The following is a 19,842-nucleotide window of genomic DNA, read 5'->3' on the forward strand; positions in this document are numbered from 1 at the left end:
TACAGAGTATCACCATGGCTGTACCCAGGAGACCGAAAGAGGAGATCCTTTATCAATAATTTAAAACTTTGTTTTCAAATAATTCTTGGATTATTTACAATTACATAGGAAACAATGTGTCTCCATAACCTTCCTTGAAATGCTAAGAAATTGGGATGACAGTCTCTGAAATGTGGAAAGTAGTGGTGCCTGGGTGGCTCAGGCAGTTGAGTGTCTGACTCTTGATTTCTGCTCAGTCATGCTCTCATTCTCATGAGATCGAGCCCTAAGTTGGGCTCTGCACCGGGCATGGAGCCTGCATGAGATGCTGTCTCCTCCTCTCCTTCTGCCCCTCCCTGGCTTGCGCACGTGCACACAGGTGGTTTCTCAAAAAAAAAAAAAAGCAAAGAAAATGTAGAATGCAAATAGTCACCCTTTGTTAAGAACACATAATGATGGTGTGTAGTTGCACACAGAGAAGTGGTCAACAGCAGAGGACGAGTTTTCTACTGTCTTTGGCAAAAGCCTTTTATTAAAATGCAAACAGAAAGAGATGCCATCTCTTCCCTTTCTCCCTGACTCCTTATCCTCCGTCTCTTACTACTTCTCAAGTGCATTCTTCATATATACATTTTAGAAGCACCATTTTTATATCAGTTTTAAAAGCACCAGATTGCATAAAGAAATACTTTCATTTAAATCCATTATAGAAAGAAACATAGGGTTTGGCTTTGATATTTTTATTGCTAAGATAGTAATGCTATACTTTAAATAGCAATAACATAGTTCTGTTTTACATAGAGTTCTTTCCACTCTAGTTTTACCATACGGTTGTGTAGGTGAACTTGCTCCAGAAAAGATCTGAATGAACCACCACCATGCTTTGACCCAAGGGAAAAAAAACATGACTTAACGGTTCATCTTAACATTGACGTGTTCTTGGGTAATTGTCTATTATGTCATGGTAGGAAAACTAGGTATTCTTATGCCTTTTTATAATTGCTTTAATATTTCAATAGTGGTTTTTTTTTTTCTTTTCTAGGGCCGGTGCATAAACTTCTCTCGAGTTCCATCTCAGTAAAAGGAAAACAGGAAGACCAAGAAGGTATGAAGATACATCTTCACACTGCTGATTTCCAACCAAATGAAAAAAATATGCATTTCAGAAGTTTTTGGAAGAACAGCTTTATTCCTCTCAGTCAGGAAATGTTTTCTCTGCCTTCTGCTTTGCTTGCACCAAACATTTTTAAATACTTGTTCTGCCATCTACACGAGAGTTGATGGAACCCAGGAGTAACTCATGATTCATGACATTGAAAATAAAGACTAATGTTAATCTACACGCTATGGTTTATACAAGAAAGTGCATTTGAAAGTGTAGAAGAGGAAAAAGCAAAAACGACAGCATGAAGATGATATCAAAACAGGGACCACAGAACAACTGGCCATGATGGATCTGTAACGGAGAGAGGAGTGTTTTATATGGAAACATGGCACTTGTGTTTTCACAGCGCAAGATTGTTAGCCACAGGCAGAGTATGGAATATCCCACCAGGCCAAGCAAATAAAGGAGTCCATTGCCTTATAGCTATGTCAGATCACAAAATCCTCCCAAGTCCCCTATCACAATGTGCCTTACGGGAAGCTTCTGACTGGAAAATCTTGTCATTCTAACACTGAAAAGTGCACACGCATGACAAAATGTAGACAGGATGCCTCAAGGTGTTGGTAGCAAGCAAGATTTTGCCCTTTCGTTTTTGAAGACACCTTTCTTTCATTATGCACCCGGGAAAAGAAGAAAATTAATAGAGCGTTATTCCACAGGAAGACAGCCTCTAAGCAAAGATCTTGAATGGAGTTTGAGGGACTTGGGCTTTGAGAACTTGTCTCTGGGATCGGTAGATTTACCCCTCTCTCTATGTTTAGGGTTTAGTAGTGCATAAAGCATTAATATCTGTAAACATACCAGGAGTTTGTTTTGCTTTTAATTTAAAGGAAGCAGTAACCACAAAGCTTCCGCTCAGGGTTTTTCCTTCCTCCAAGTCTCCAAGGGCTCTTCAGCGTCACAAGCCAGCAACTCTCTTTGCATGAAAATTTCAAAGTTTAATTAATATAATTAAAGGCAACAGCAAGCAGCAGCCTGTGAAGATTTTGCTCATCTTTTTTATGCCTTTTGACATTGAATGACCTATTACTGTATGCGCATTACTTGGATTTTGAGGGGCACTCCACCTTGGTTATGATTCAGTAGAGGAAAAAAGACCTCCTCTCATCAATTTATAAATTAAATTTTCAGGAGGATCGGCCACCACAAAACACCGAAATGTATGTATTATAATTTTTTAGAAAAACCACCATCGTGTCACGTCGACGATGCCAAATTATGTTAGCGTGAGTGGAAACACTGTGGGGGAGGAAGAAGGCAGCAGCTGAAGAAAAAAGCTCAAATGATCTAGTCACTTTCGATACTGTACTTCAGATGCGAAATGGATATTCGACTCGAAACCTGACAAAGCGCGCCTGCTTTGATGTGAACTGGTATAGACAATGACCAGTGGCTGGGTCAGTGGGATGTCTCTCTGTGAGCACAAAGGCTTATCAAATGACACTAAAAATAAGTTCAACAACCATCACATTGGAAGGGAGAAGGCGAGCATTTCATGTTTGGCGGGCATGTGTGTGCACAAGATGGAAAGAGCGATTTGGAGCATCCCAGTATAATTACCCCCATTGTGCTCTTAATGGAAATTTCAAAGGACGGGAGTGATTCTGTTGGTTGGTGTCCAGATCTGTGGCACTGCTCCGAGAAGCCTTACTCAAGCACACACAAATATAAGTATACATGCATATCCTCTAGCTTGAATCTTTTTGCTCAAGTTTATTTATGTCACTGGCTGGCTGGATCCAAAGTCATGTGTCTACATATTCATAAATAAAATTTTACCTGTGCCTCTGCTACCATTTTCTTTAAGCCCACATAAACTCAAGTTTTGTTTGGTTGAATATATAATTGTCCTGGTTAGTTTCAGGACAGAATTCTATTCAGTTCCAAAATGTCGCTTATGTTCACAAATGATACTATTGCCAGTAATTATCCATGTGTGCAAGTGTGACTTAGAAGCCTGATATACACCCCATGAGTTCTTGTAGACCTTTGTTCTACATTTTTATATCTGGGATGGCATTTACTGCTGTTTTCTCAAATTGGCACTTCGTTTCTGATCCATGCACATCCACAAATGGTATTTAAGAGCACCAAAGATAGTACAGAAGCCAAGGCTGTTTCTTCAGTAGTTAACTTGGAATTTGTCTACTATCGTATGGCATTTGTATTGAGTTAGTGTTTTGCTACATGAGCAATGGGAGTAGACCTCTGCCCTTAAAGGGAAAAATAGCTTTCTGTAGATTGGCATGTAAATGGGGTTCCAGTTCTAATACCACTATGAAGAGCTCTCCGTGAAGAGGGAGAGGCAACGGCCTGTGTGTGTAGACTAAAAGAGTACAATTCATAAAGTTCAAAGACAGATGGATTTTCACTGCACTTAAAGATATGAACCAGATCTATGCCATTTTCTCTCATTTTGCTATCTAGCAAATAGAAGAATTTGATTTGAAAGAGTACTCTTTTCTCACCAAAGAACTAAATCAAAACCTCTATACCTTTCAGTCAGGAAAATAAAAGGTTAGAATAAAGCCATTTCTATAAGTTTAATAACGTTTTTTTAAATATTTTGTAGAGAGGAATCGGTCCTGTTTAATTTTCTGGACATAATGTCAGTCAAGATCTACTTTCTGTGTCTAAACGAATAAGTCTTTATCCGTAATCCATTTGTGTTGCATAAGGTTGCAACGACAATTAAGTGGGAAATGACTCCTAACTTATGTGTCTACTCTGCCTGGAAAGAAAGTTTTGAAGGCATCTATATATATTTCATAACAATGTCTGTTCTTTATGGATTTGATCCATAAATATTTATCTATCTGAAAACTTTGATACTTGGAATGTTTTCCTTAAAGCATTTGGTGCTCCAAGAAAAAACATTTGGTGCTAAGAGTTACAGCACTGATGCCTTTCCCCAAGTTAATTCTATTTTAAAAATTTATATTTCCTTCCCAATGAGATGCAGAGTCAAATTTGAGACCCTCCATTAAGTAGGGCGCAGTACCTGCCATCTACAGATAATTCTTATTTTGACAAAAATAGAGAAGGCTTAAACCTCCTGTATTTCAGATTGTTTGAGAGATGATTTGCTTATATTCTACCTGAACTTTATTTGAACCATTTAACATCATAAATTATTCAATATCTGTTTTTCTAATAAATCTTTACTGGATATAAGATCTGGGTGTCTCTGTGAAGTTAGTAACTTTAATATCTGTGTATCACTGACCACTGTTTACTGCTCAGAGGCAATTTATTGGTTTATGTTTAAAATTAATACACTGTCTGTATTGTGGCCAAAAGGCATCTAAAACATTTTTGATTGATCACTTCACATATATTATTTTTGAATTTTAAGAGAGCAAAATATAATCAGGCCACAATTACCAGTATTGTAAAGCACTGTAACCTCCTCCTCCATGGCAAAACCCGTGGTTAGCTTCTACTAAGTGGCAGATTAGCATCACATTACTTTAGGAAGTTTATAAGTGTTTTATTACCAAAAAAGTTTTTGGTGGGTATGTAATTCAGGAAATAAATATATCCATTCTTTATTTTAATATGAAAGGAACTGTATAATGTAGAATCAGAATAACTGGTACACCTGCCGTATATTTAAAGAAAGAAACGGGCAGGTGAGGCTGGAGAATGTTGTCTGTAGATAATGAAGTGAGTACAGCCATGTGTTCTAGTCTCGAGGTTTAATTTTGGTATATTCCTACACTTACTAGGATCTAATTCAGTCAAATTGGTCAAAGGAAAAAAAATTTTTTTGAAAACTCATAATGCAGCAAGCCCTGTGCTATTTTTTTAAAGTGTACTTTATTTCGGTGCTCTTCTGCCAAAAGAAAATGCTGATAAAAAAGTACACAGTAGAACATGCAAATTTATATTAAAATGTGCTTGTTCAGATTACTTTACGAGAACTATATTAAGGTAGTGTGTGTGTGTGTGTGTGTGTATATGTGTGTGTAAGAAAGAGAGAGAGGAAGTCAGTGTGATGTGGTACACATCATCTTCTGTTAGGAATCAGGGGATGGATGCCCCAGCTCCTAGAGTGAGCTACAACTAGCTTGCTGAAACTGAACTGATCAGCTTCTCAACCATAGACTAGAGGTGCACTGGAGATGTCTCAAGTTCCTTCCAGCTCTGACAACATTTCTGTGAATACAGTCATATTGGAGGTTTTAGTACTTATATATTTCATATTTGTAATGACTTTCCTCATTTGGAGAGCACAGCAGTATTATCTCTGTAAACTGCCATTTAGTTACCAAAAAGACATTGAACCATACTACATAATTTTATAATTAGCCATAATAGAGCAATTTCTCAGTTAATTTCTTACAACTAGAATTTGTCAAAGAGGCAACTGATAATAAAATTTATGTGTGATGAAACCTCTGAAATGATGAGTAAGATAGTGGGAAACATATCTTGTGTATTTCACTCTGACTTTACAGTCATAGCAGGTGTCTCAAAGGCATGTATAAAGATGTACAGAAATTGTTACAATATATTTATGTTACTAATTTTAATGAGGAGGTACTGTGTACTCTGCAGAAAGTTAAATTATTCTTTAAGTGAAGTTAAGAAAAATGAAACTTTTCTCTCCTTAGTCGAAATTGGAAAACAATCTTCATTGACAATAACTGTGCTTATATCCCCCATGAGAAGTATTCAGTGGAAGACATTTTACTGAGTAATTTCAGTACTACTCAGGATATGGTAGTATTTTAGAATTGCTAAACTTCCACAAAGTTACCATTGTCTTATTGTAGAAGAGAACTTTGGAAGTAAGAATTAAAAGAAAATGGATGCTTAACGTTGTCTCCTAATTACTATAAAGTTATTTATGTTTTAGGTAAGTAATATTCACAAGATTGTAAACGTCAGTGGATAATCCAAAAGTAATTGTAAAAGTTATTAAAATGTACATTTAAGTAGATCTCAATTTGGTTAGAAACCTCAAGAGTTCATCTTCTAGAATGTATACTATCCAAAAGATAAGCATTGCCTTTATGCACTAAAAGGCAAGGTGATTAAGCAATGTAGATGCAAACCAAAGGAACTGAGAGCTTCCAAAATCATGGATGATAGAAAAAAGAAATTGTTACATCATAGGCTAAATTAGAAGCAAATGTAAACCTCTAGCCATGCTTGTGTACGTCACCATCTGATTTGTGTAAGTAGCTGGGGAAAGAAAAACTCACAATATAAAATAAGATTGACTAGGTCTAGCAGATGACACCTGTAAATAGAATTACCAGTTGAAATTCTGATGTGAAATGAGATGATTAATATTATCACGCTAAAGTCTTCTTTTGAGTTCTTTTTTTTAACATCTTATAATCCGAAAAGTCTCTGTTAATTAAATAGAGCAATGACAGACCTGCATCTTCTTTAAATACTTTGTTTGTGTGAGGCTGTCACATGGGGAGAAAGATTATATTTTAAACAATATGTTCAAGTGTAAAATATCTTCAACAAATTCTTAATGTTTAAAAAAAAATGGAAGAAGCTCCATGAGTTCTATAATTAATTTCATGGGATTCTTCATAAGGAGCGGAATATTTCAGAAAGCTTTAAAAGATTATATATATACATATATATATATATATATATATATATATATATACACACACACGTATATAGTTAATTTTTTAAATGTTTATTTTTGAGAGAGAGTGCATGGGGAAGGGGAAGAGAGAGAGGGAGACACAAAATCTGAAGCAGGCTCCAGGCTCTTAACTATCACCACAGAGCCCATTGCGGGGCTCAAACGCAGGAACAGCGAGATCATGACCTGAGCAGAAGTTGGATGTTAACTGGTATATTTTTTTAAAAGGGTATCAAAGACCAAATTATATTGGTAAATATTCAGTGTGTTTTATCTCATTTTAAAGGATACTGATGTGATTAAAATAATATGGCATACCACTAAAAAGAAAATCACAGTGGCATTAATGTTCAGTATCTCTGTATTCCTACAACCATCCAGAAAGCATTGAAATGATATGTTTATATCAATGATTTTTTAAAAATTCAATTCAAATGATAAAGACCAATACACAAATGGTTTCAAAATTATTAAATCCATTGGACTGGTAGAGTAAACCTAGTATACACATCAAATTATTTTTTCTAATCATGTATAAAATGGGAGGGATTACTATGCTTTAAAAAAGATTTCCCTCAACTCTTCCAAAATCAGTCCAAAACTTTCAACCCAAGGACATTATGCATATGTCTATAATTTCTAACTCAGAAAAAAATGTTTTTGATATCAATTAAATTGAAAAGAGAGGGCTTGTGTTACTTTTCTATTGCTTCTGTCACAAATTGCCACAAACTTAGTGGCTTAAAACACAGATTTATTTTCTTATAGGTCTGGAGGTCAGAAGTCCAAAATCAGTTTCCATGAGCTAAAAAGTTAAGGTTTCAGCAGATTTCGTTCCTTCTGGAGGCTCTGAGAGGAGAGTTTGTTTCCTGGTCATTTTCAGCTTCTAGTTTCCTGGTCATCCTCTGTAACCTTTGGCTTGTGGCCCTTTCTTCCATCTTCAGAATGTATTATTCCAACCTCTACTACAGTCACCTTTTGTTTTTCTGATTTCTTTCCTCAACATCCTTAACATAATCACACGAGCAGAGTCTCTTTTGCCATGTATGGTAATAGTCACAGGTTCTGGGGCTTAGGACATAAACATCTTGTGGGGGCATTATTCAGCCTACCACAAACATTAGAATGATTTACCTTCACTAAATATTTTCCTTGCATCTGACACCCTAAGAAAATATACCAGTTGAGTTCAACTGTCTCCATTAAATCCTTGCCTGCCCATATTCTTTAGATCTTGTCATCACACAAGTGATTTTGTTTTTGGAGGAATTCCATTTGTCCCCATTCTACTGCTTTATATTTTACTTGAAATTCTTCTCAGAAAAGGAAAAATGCCAAGGGATAAATTCTTGGAACATTTTTTTTTTGCCAGATGATAAACCTCACACAAGGCTGAGAAGCATATGGGCAGTTTTTTGTTGCCTCTGGAGAATTTACCTGGCCTATCTGCACAAGCCCAGAAGTTAACCTAGATTTAGTCCCTGTAATACTTTATGCTATGGTACTGAAAATCTATTTAGAAGGTATTTAAATATCACTAGAGACAAAGGACAAAAATAAGTGGATGTTGCTAACATCAGAAATACACATGTAAAAAAGAACTTGAAAAACCTTTCTTAAATGCTTGTATTGACCATTTTGTCCCAAATCCTGTGGCATTCACACATGACACACCCTGTGTTTATATAGGTCATTGGCTGCGATCTTACCTCATATATATATTTTATATATTTATTTCTTTATTTTTAAATTTTTTTAACGTTTATTATTGACAGACGGAGAGAGAGCATGAGCATCGAAGGGGCAGAGAGAGGAGGAGACACAGAATCCAAAGCAGGCTCCAGGCTCTGAGCTGTTAGCACAGAGCCCGACGTGGGGCTCAAACTCACAAACTGGCGAGATCATGACCTGAGCTAAAGTCAGACGCTTAACAGACTGAGCCACCCAGGCACCCCTATATATTTTTTTAAGTTTATTTTGAGAGAGAGAGAGTGTGTGTGTGCACATGGATAAGCAGGGATACAGAGAGAGAATCCCAAGCAGGCTCCACATTCCATGCTGAGCCCAGTGCGGGTCTCGATCTCACAATAGTGAGATCACGACCTGAGCCAAAATCAAACGTCAGATGCTTAACCGACTGAGCCACCCAGGCACCCTTAAAATGGAGTCTTAATCGTATCGTTTGGTCCCATGTATAATGTCACTCCAGAACACACACTCCACAACAGAAAATTCAACAAATAACTATTGAATGCCTACTGAGGGCCAGACATTATGTGGATCACTAGGGAAGTGATATAATAAATAAGCTGAGCTTACATTCTACTGGAGAAGAAAATACCTTAAGTGAATAGGTAACAAGTAGGATGCGTGTTTTAAATGTGTGAGTGCTGTGTTTGCAAATAGTGAAGATTTAACTGGCTTGAGGGTTTTAGTGAAAAACTGGAAGAAGCAAGAACTTGGAAGTGATAAGGACAGAAAGGAAGAAGGAAAGAAGAATGTTGTGGACAGTGAAAAAGCATGCCCTAGAATTAATAGAAATTTAAGCTACCTGGGAGGACCAAGAGATGTGAATTACAGCATAGAGAGCCAAGAAGACTGGAAAAAGATGGCACAGGGTGGTTTAGGAAGGATCAGACAGTGTAGGGCCATGTTCACAATTTTTACTGTCTCTTCAGGTTGAAAAGTCTAAAGCGTTGAAGGTCTAAAGCAGGAAAACAATATTTACTAGGTTGACATTTTGAGGCATAGATGAGAGAGGAGACTATCAGGGAAAGGGTGTATCACAAATAATTCAACATCTCTCCTAAAGTCTCACATCACTGCACTGTCTGGATATTATATTTCTGAGCTTGTTATACCCTCTTGAATTATGGGAGCCTTTAGTTTCTACTGCCTCAATTAAAACATACCCCTCAGTTTTAAACAGATGCCATGTGTTTAAAGTTAGAACTAGTCATTCTTGCTTCACACTTGTATTTTTTTTTCTGTTACTTTTAAAGATTCAAAAAGAGTACTACTATTTTGAATAATTTGGCCATGGTACTACCTACCCCCCCCCCCACTCCATCTCTGTGGGACTTGTCACCCCTGTGCCTAGATCCCTGTGTCTGGCCTCCCCCTGTGTCTCTTGTCATTCTTAGATTCCTTACCCTCACATTAGCTAGAAGTGACCTGTGAATGCTAGGCGACCTGTGACCTGTGGCACCAGTTCCACAATCACAGCATGTCCTGCCCAGAAGATCTAGTGTAATGCACATTTGGATGTCACTCCTCAACTCTTGAGGCTTCTGCTACACCTTAGACAAAAGACTCCCATTTTAATGTTATGTCCTAATTTGTTTAACAGGGTTTTGGGGAAAGAATAGCGCAGGGGGATAAGATCTCTGGTTTTGGGGATTTTACATTCAAGTGAGGAACTAGAAAATAAACAACGGGACTTCCAGAGATGGTCTCTTAAAGTGACAAATATATAATACATGCCATGTGTGCTATGAAGAAAAAAAAGCAGGATGAGATAAAAAATGAGCAGAAAAGGATTTACAGTTGAGGTGGTCAGGGAAGGTTTCTCTGAGGGTGTGAGAATTCCAGATAGAGGGAAGAGCACATTCTCAGGAGCTGAGACAGAAATGAGCTTGGTAAGAACGAGAAGTTGAATGGAGAAGGGCAGGGGGGTTGAGAGGGAGGGAGAGAGTCTGTGACAGGAGAAGAAGATGAGGCAGCAGAAAGCAGAGCGTGTAAGCAGCCCCCAAAGGCCCCAGAGGAGAGAAGACGATACTCTCAGATACTCTCACCATGATAGGAAGCAAGCTATTGGAGTTGAGCAGGATAGTGATGCGTTATGCTTTAGACATGGGAAAAAATGACTCTAACTCCTGGGTGGAGAGGAAGTATTAGGAGTCAAAACTGGAAGCAGGGAGATGTGTGTGAAGTACTGAAAGATCTTCTCTTCCTTAAAATTTTGTGTAAGTTCATGCATATGTTTCCCAAAGAACAGCGATTCGTATAGAGGAATTGTATTTCAAGTTGGTATTATTCAAAGCAATACGAGGAGTTAAAAATATCTTGTACTCTAGTTGCCTGTGCGCTTGGGTAACTGGAATAATAAATTGCCTTTGCTCTCTTTGTAACGAACGAAAGAGCATGACAGCCTTTGTCTTAAGAACTTAACTCAGAGAGGAGGGGCTCTTGTAAGTCGTCCCTTGGAAGCTTCAGTTCAGTTCTCCCACGTGACGTGAATCTCCGATCCGAGTTCTGCAGCGGCGGCTGAACAAAACTGAATTTCTCTGCATAAAACAAATCTTGGAGGCATTCCCCCCTCCCCTGAAATAGAAGGGAAATAAGATGGAGAAAAAAGAAGACAGAGAGAGAAAAGGGCTGAGCATCATTGTAGGAGGTTAGAGCATAAATTGAGAAAATGATAGGAGATGTTTGTGTTTTTAAGAATGGAAATGCCTGGTGCTCTGTTTTCAATGGCAGGCATTCCTGCAGTGTAAGCTCCACTGCCTGATAATTTCACTTGTCTGCTAACTCCGTTTTTGTGTTACTTAAGGAAGTTGCTTGAGTTCAGGAAAACTTTCAAGGCAGAATAAAATGATCCTTAAGATTAACATAAAAATGAGCTTCTCTGAAAATGTGCAAAAATGTTGAGAACTGGCCATTCAAAACTGATGAATGGGTTTAAGGTAATATTATATAGATCTTATATAGTAAGTTGCCCCCACCTATTAACTGTTTTCCTAGAATAATATACATATTATACACACACACACACAAACGTGTGTACATATATATACATATATATACGTGTGTGTGTATATATATACACATATATACATATATATACACATATATATAGTAAGAAAGGAGAGTGATCTTAAAGTCAATAAAACTCACATTTATTTCAAACATTGTTCAAGTAGCAATCAAATTGATAAACTCTAAATGATAGAAATAGAAGGGATCAGTTTCTCCAGATTTCCCCTTAAATATTACATCATGTGCCAAGGAACCTTGAGTTCTTAGGAAGAAATTATTAGATTCCCTACATGCGATAGGAATAGCATTTACATCTCTCATATTTTTTACTTTACATAGCTATACACACACACACGTGCACGCGCTCCTTCTAAGAAACATATTTGTGTTAGAAAATGCTATAAATGACCCAAACTATGAACTTTTGTGTACAGCTTCACAATCCTAACGATATCCGGATTATTGACATAAGCATTTTGACATCTGAAAATAATGATTTCTTAGCACGTTCAAAGAAAACCAGGCAAATCACTTAACACTCATAACTTGCATTTCTATATCCTTCTATAATTTTCCAAAGTACTTCCACATGTATTTTTCATTGTTTTTATTTAATAAATATGTATTGGCTACATACTATGTATACAGTGCAAATTTGGTGAAAACCTACGCAAATTGAGTGTGAAATTGTGGTATAAGGGTACGGGTGGAAAAAAATGGCCTTCCCATGATGCTCAGTAAAAAAAGTCTTGCAGCATGAATCCTGAGTGGCCCATTTAAAAATAAACCCTGATCACATAAAATGAGATTTAATGCTAAATGAGGCCTGCTTTATATGGGAAACCCTAGATAAACTCTGTACCGCTGAGAGTATCTCATTTTGCTGCCACACAATTTTCCGTGTATATTAACAGCCTTCCTGAGGAAGCAAAATACTTTTAAATCATTTAACGTACTTTAAAACATTACTTTGGTCTAACTCACAGATAAGTTAAGCTACATAAAAATTTAATATCCCCTAAGGGTAAACAAAACAAAACAAAATACCATAAAAATGATGAGGTTAAGAAGGTTGACATGATTCCTAGGGAAAATGAAGGTTTCTGTAGGAAATTGTTTTCAGGGCCAGCTGAAGGACATTATGATAGAGATCATTGCTTTAACATAATTTCAGAGGCAGTTAATGTTGAACAAGAAGGGAAAGAAAACCCAAGACAGTAAAAGGATAATTAATTCAGTCTTGGTTTTAATTTCCAAGGATCATATGGTGAAGTGACCCTTCACCATGGAAAACTGAACTCGATTTATAGTTTGCGTTTTTATCTTGTGACGATTAACTCTTCCAGGTATTTATTCTACTTTGACATCGATGTTTCCCCTCCATTTTACCAACTGACCTACACAAAGCAGGTGAAGAACAATGCTGCAGAGGATGAAGCCAGGTATCACAATCCTTCAGCACCTAATGTTCCCATAGCTCCTGGAGAATGGCGGCATGATGTGTCTGGGGTGGAGTCCTGGGAGTAGGAAAGGTTAGTTGGGCTTAGTAGCCAGGAATGTGAAGACACTCCCCCCCGCCATGCCTAAATTCAGGGAGTTGGTTCTGTTGCCAAAAACTGACCAAGGAGGTCAGAAGTCAACGCAGCCATTTTACAAGGGATGAAAAGCAAAGGTAAGAGCAAAGTCAGGCAGAGAGGAAACCGCCTTGGATTCACATATTTAGCTAATTTAATGAATACTGGTGATGCCTACCTAGTGCCAGTCTGTGTACAGGGGGATGGGATATTGCAGTGAGAAAGACAAACTGGTCTCGGCAATCTTACTGGCAACTGAGGACAGACATTGAACAAGACAATTCCAGGTCATGAGTTCTGTAAAGGGGAAATATAAAGTGGTATTGGGGCATGTAATGGGAGGGGAATAACCTAGTGTGAGTCATTAGAGAGGGCAGTGAAGTTGTCGCTGAGACTGTGAGGGTTTGTAGTGTTTCCTTCCTTCCCTCTTTGCTTTAGTCCTCTTCACTTAGCAACATAAATAGAACAGCGGGGTGCTTGGCACATACTAGGCTCTCAATGAATATTTGTTAATGAGCTAGAAATTGATTATTCAGACTTCCAGTTCCTCCATGACTGAGTATTCCCAGTTCCTCCCATGTCCTCCCTATTGCAATCCAAAATTCCTGGACATAACACAACAAAAACCTAAGAAGCCCGTGAAAGGTGGAAAGAAGAAGGCAGAGGCCATAGAACTCAAGGAATAACACGTAGGTCCCTGGGTTTTCTTACTGCATTACCCTGGAAAGGCTTCCCCAACAACCTCCAGCTGGGAATCCCCAATAGGACATAGAAAACCCCAAAGAAAGCCTCTTTCAACCAGCTAAAGGATATGGGAAAGGGGGCCTACCAACGGAAAGCTTTTCTGGCAATACTTGGTCAAATCCGACCAAATAACAACAGAAACAGGCCACGCTCACCCAACCCTGGTGTTTACACGGGAGCCAAGTGGGAAGTTGCTGTTCCAAGCCCCCGTGCCTCCATCATTCAACCCCTTCCCACTCCATGGAAGCAGCCAGTGAGCTCTGATTCTCCTGCTGGATTCCATCTTCCATCCAGTGGAAGTAAGAGGCAGTGACTTGAGGGACCACCCTCAACTAGCAGCCACGAGGCTTAACTACAGGTTGCAAGGCTGAACTAGTGACCACCATGCCTCGCCTCCACCCCCTGAGAGCAACAGCAAGTTCAGTTGAACCTCCACACCCAGAAATTCTGTTTTTGGAATTGCTGCAACATAAATATTGTTTGGCTACTTTTATCATGTTTATAAATTGACAGATGTGCCATTTCCTCTTTTTTTTTTTTTTTAAATTGTAGCCCAAGAGTTAAGCTTTCCTCTATGAAAGAGTATAATTAATGTGTGTGTGTGTGTGAACATTCTTTTGAATTAGTATAACTTGTTCATTTCCATTCAACACTAAAAGGCCTCAAGGCCACTGCTATAACGAGATTCACATTTTGGAGCCAACAATAGTATAGCAATGCATTTCGTGTTGTCGTTCCATAATTTGCCTAATCAAATAAAATGAGATCAAGCATTACATTGGAAGGATCCAACCTCCCCATTCATACAAAGCTATATTTAGCTAATCACATAAGAAATTACTCTTTTGCCAGGGTTTTGTTTAAATTTTTAAGCTAGTTACAAAACAGAATTTAATTTCTATTCCTCTTCTAAACTCTAGTGAGACTATTTCCCCTACTAAGAAAAGCCAAAATAATGAAAACAATGTATGGAGCTTGATTAATTAGTTAAATCAATAGATATTTACTGATTACTGGCAACATGCTAAGGCACTTTGCTGGTCACTGATTCACAGCAGTGAAAAAGATAGAAACATGATTCTTGAATGTTACGAGGCTTCTTATCTCTAATTTTAATAGTTTTTTTTATTGCTGATATAACAAATTACCATAACTCTGATGTCTTAAAACAACACAAATTTACTATCTTCCAGTTCTGTAGATCAGAAGTCCGACAGCATTTTTTATGGAGCCAAAAGGGAGAATCTCTTTCTTTAAGGTTATAGGATTAAGGTGTCTGGGTTTCTGTTTGGGACAACCCCCTCCACTGGCTCGTGGCTTCCTTCCTCCTCCTTCAACGCCAACCACGGCAAGTCAGACTTCCTCACTTTGCATGTCTCAGACCTAGTCTTTTGCCTTTCTCTTCCACTTTTAAGGAATGATTAGATTGGGTAGAAAACCCAGGATAATCTCATTTCAGGGACCTTCATCTTAATCACATCTGAAAAGTTCCTTTTGACATGTAAAGTAACATAATCACATGATCTGGACATCTTTGGGTGAGGGGAGTATTATTCTGTCTATCACACTAACATAGAGAGTGAATTTAAGAATTTGGCCTGTGAAAATATTTCCTTGAAATAAATTTATTTCAAGTAACAATTTAAATTCATATCATATGCTTTGAGAATGAAACTGAATTAAAAATTACTCAAATCTGCATAATGGCATTTGAAAATTTATGTTTGTTTTAATTTCAGATCAATCCAATTTATTGAAACTCAGGTGGAAAAATTCTGGTTTTCCTCATGCCAACCAACACCTCTTTACTAGTAATTTTGAAAGGCTCAACAGTATTGTTCTTTGTCTATAGCCATTGGCCACACATCCACCATAGCAAGTCCCTAATTCTGAATTATTGCTTTCAATTTTCCTGTTACAAAGCTAAAGAACACTGCGAGAGGATATTGAGTCAATCACCAATTGGCACCATTAAAAAAAAAAAATGTGTGTGTGTGTGTGAGTATGTGTGTGTAGTTTTCTAGTGTCATATATTGTTCTACTGTTATTGAGAATAAATAACTCTTCTGGAAGGCAATTAGTATGTGCATTCTCTAGAAACAAATAAATTTGCTTTATGTTTTCTAAAAAAAGAAAAAAATTAAAGACAAAATTATAACCATATGATTAAATATTGTAACAAATCAATAATAATAAAGGATTGGAACCCATCTAAATAACAATAATAGGGAAGCAATAAATTAAATTCTGGTACATATATTGAAGAATACTCGATCACATGGGAAATGTGTAGTATATATATGCGTATATAAGTACACATATATATACATATGTATACTTATTTAAAAATACTAAGTTATAATATGTAGCTATACTATGATTTCATTATAAAAAACTATTAAAATCACATAATAAATGCACATGAAGATTTAGATACATAAATTTAAATATAGCAGTTGATGTACAGAAAAGAGTGATGCTACTGAATTTTATTTTTAAGAAATTGTAATTTTACTCAAAAGCAGATATATTTCCATTTTAAAATGCCATTTGGATTGGAATCTCTGATGCAGCTATTTATAAATATCCATAATAAAAGGAAAGAATGAAATTAAAAGTTAATAGTGTGAGATACAGACTACAATAGTGAGATGAAGAGGAAATTAAGTGAGTTAAGGTAAAAACTAGAAAGAAACTAAAATTTGAATAGCTAGATCAACAAAAAACAATATTATCAGAATAGATGCTGCAGAATCTTTAGTTACATTGAAAACACAGAGAATCTTTTTAAATTAAGAAAAAAGAGACAAAAGATAAAACCATGATGATGAACTTGAAAGACCTTACACTCTAAATCACTTACCTCACTTAATCTGCCAACTTATGTCGCAAGAAATTTTTCCACAATCTAATGACCAAATAGGCTTTTATTCAGCGATTCATGAATCAGGCAGCATCCAATCAACAGGTAGAAAGGAACTCCAAAGAGGTGCATGAAGGAAAGACTTTTATAGACTAGCATGAGCAGAAACAAAGAAATTACACTGGGTGTTTGCTGAACGGTTAAAACACACTTCTTTTACCTAGAGCAAAGGGCAGTCGCAGAAACTGGTCAGGTAGCATGTGTTGAGATTTTACATACGGGAGATTAAGAATGTGTAAATTATTTATTGAATTTGGTGTTTAGAATCACTTATGTTGAAAAAAAATTTTAAAGTCATTTCAAAAGTAGACATTTATAGAGCTAAAAGTAAATTATTTATTTCCAAATAACTGAGGAAGACAAAAATAAAGCTAAACAAAACAAAGTTGTTTATACGAAGATCATAAAAAGGAGCAATAAAATAACCATAAAATAAAGACAAACTATGGAAACTAAAGTTCCAGAATGACAGACCAAGTATATCATTTACAATCACAAATAAAAATGACTTAAATTCTTTCTTAAAATTCAGTGGTTTCCATTTTATCATAGAAAGATTAAAATAGAATGGAAAGTAAAAGTAAGTCTAATTCAATGACACAAAAATATAATAAATAAAATAAGTATAGCAAAGCATAAATCAAAATAAAATTTAACATATCAAATACAAATAATATAAAAGATGAGCAGTGGGGCACGTGTGTGGCTCAGTCCGTTGGGTGACCGACTTTGGCTAAGGTCATGATCTCACAGCTGGTGAGTTCGAGACCGCGTCAGGCTCTGTGCTGACAGCTGGGAGCCTGGAGCCTGGAGCCTGGAGCCTGCTTCGGATTCTGTGTCTCCCTCTTTCTGTCCCTCCCCTGCTCACACACTCTGTCTTTCTCAAAAATAACCTTAAAAAAATTAAAAAAAAAAAAAAAGATGAACAGTTAATGAAAGATAAAATACAGAAATCAAAAATTCAAAATATCTGAAGACCAAACATATATGTTACAATGACTAATGTTTGACTACTTAAAAAATTCAGTGGCTCATATTGAGTGAAAGAAGACACAAAATAATCATTCCTTTTATATTATGCCCAAGGATAGGCAAAACTAAACTACAGTGGAAAGAAATCAGCAAGTGGCTAGATAGGCAGTGTGCAGAGTATTGGGTTTACCGGAAAAGAGAATGAAGGAATGTGTTGGGTATGAATACAATGCTCTATAACTGGTCACTCTTGAAGGGTGGTCCAGACCAGCAATGTAAGTACTACCTGGGAACTTGATGAACATGCAAATTCTTGGGTCCCACATCAGACCTACTGAAATAGAAACGGGAATTCAGAAGGAGGGACCCAGGAATCTGTATTTAATAAGCCCTCTCACAGATTTTAAATATATGCAAACCTTTGAGAATCAGTACTTTGTTTTGGGTGATAGTTACATAGATGTAAGAAACTATCAACAGAACTAAGTGTTTAGAAAACTTTTTATGTAAATTATAATTTTTTTAAAAAAAAGTCAAATATAAAGATTCACTGTTCAAAAAAAAAGGCTTGCATTTTGGAGTAAATATAAAAATACTATAAAAATAAAACCCACTAAACAATGTAAATGTCAGAAGAACATAAACTAATTATCAGCAAATAAAGTTTAACAAGGAAAACACACGTGAAAATAGAGGAGTAGGTTGCGGGGGGCAGTGGAGGGGGGCATCTGAAATTAAAGGAATGTGATGTCCCATGACTGGCTTAGATATACAAACTGGAAGAAAAATTAAATGGCTTATTTCAAAAACATCTATTGATCCCTCTGTGATATGAGATTAATATATAAAAAGGAAAACGCAAGTCAGTTTTATTTAATTAATTGGACAGAATTTTGTATAATTTTTAATGCTCTTTAAAACATTTAGAGCATGAGATATCAAAGATCTTTTAGGACACAGATTTCTTCAACATCCTGCTCAGAGATTTGGCTTAAAAACAAAGTTTATTTCTATGGAATAGGGAAATTCTCTATATTCAGAAAATTTAACCAGTCAATTACTGGGCAAGTACTAACAGCTGTGTTCCATTATAGACAAAATATGAATTCTAAGGTAATCAATCTATCATACTTAATATGTATTTGTATAAATCCCTGATGCCTTTTACAAGATAAATGTAGTAGCTCAGAGTAGTGTATTGAAGCATTTAAGGAGCAGTATGTCAGTGTTGTTAAAGTAGGAGTTAGTGTTCTATCATTCTAGGAGAAAATTTTAAAGTCCTTTGATGTCTTTGTGGGCAATTTTTTTAAAAGTTCAAATGCTTGATAAATTTGTATACATTTACCCCATGATACCATTGTGAACTTTTTAAAAGGTTAAATTTAATACACAGGAAAAAATATATATTTCTGAATGGAGAAACAACCCAATTTGGTGATTTTCACAAAACTCATTTATTCTAAACGTAGGACATCATAAGGACAGTGAGAATCCAGCATTGTTTGGGGATGGTTCTCTAAATTAAACAGGAGAAACAGGAAAATGTTTAATGAAGGATCTCCTGTTACAAAGGCAAGTTGTAGAACAGAGTTTTTTATATTAACTTTGGACAGTGACACAAGAAATATCCACCAGGATGTGCAACTGTCATCTCACACTCAACAACTACCACAGCAACGACACGAATAATCTCTCATCTTGGCCTCTGCATAGCTTGGCATTTCTTATGTCTGTCAACTCATCAACTAATCATGACATCTCGAAATCATAACCAATTTCCTCCTTTCTTTATTCTCCTATTTCTTACTAGCTATCATTAGTTTTCCCTTTCTCTTCTTAAATATTCCTGTTCCAGTTAATCTAATCTTAGGTTGCACTGTCCAATAGAACCTGTGAGATAATGGAAATCTGTAAATCTACACTGTACAGTAGAGTAGCCACTAGCCATATGTGAGCACTTGAAATATAGCTAGAAAGACTGAGAAACTAAATTTTCAATTTGACTTGCTTCATCCATACATGCATTTGGTCATTTAAAAATATCTTCTGGGGGGTGCCTGGGTGGCTCAGTCTGTTAAGCATCCAAATCTCTATTTTGGCTCAGATCATG

At 36.5% G+C, this 19,842-nt stretch overlaps 1 protein-coding gene across 1 annotated transcript in view; it reads left to right on the top strand.

Annotated features, from left to right (window-relative positions):
• The window catches only part of ANTXR2 (ANTXR cell adhesion molecule 2), a 155,896-nt gene extending 151,578 nt beyond the window's left edge, over nucleotides 1-4,318 (top strand). The window contains exon 17 of the mRNA XM_043572387.1: nucleotides 1,022-4,318. Coding sequence (XP_043428322.1) covers nucleotides 1,022-1,060 — 39 coding nt within the window. The 3' untranslated portion in view covers nucleotides 1,061-4,318. The remainder of the gene's footprint in view (nucleotides 1-1,021) is intronic.
• The last annotated feature ends 15,524 nt before the right edge of the window (nucleotides 4,319-19,842 follow it).

The sequence above is a fragment of the Prionailurus bengalensis genome, chromosome B1 (assembly GCF_016509475.1).
Source record: "Prionailurus bengalensis isolate Pbe53 chromosome B1, Fcat_Pben_1.1_paternal_pri, whole genome shotgun sequence".
NCBI lineage: Eukaryota > Metazoa > Chordata > Mammalia > Carnivora > Felidae > Prionailurus > Prionailurus bengalensis.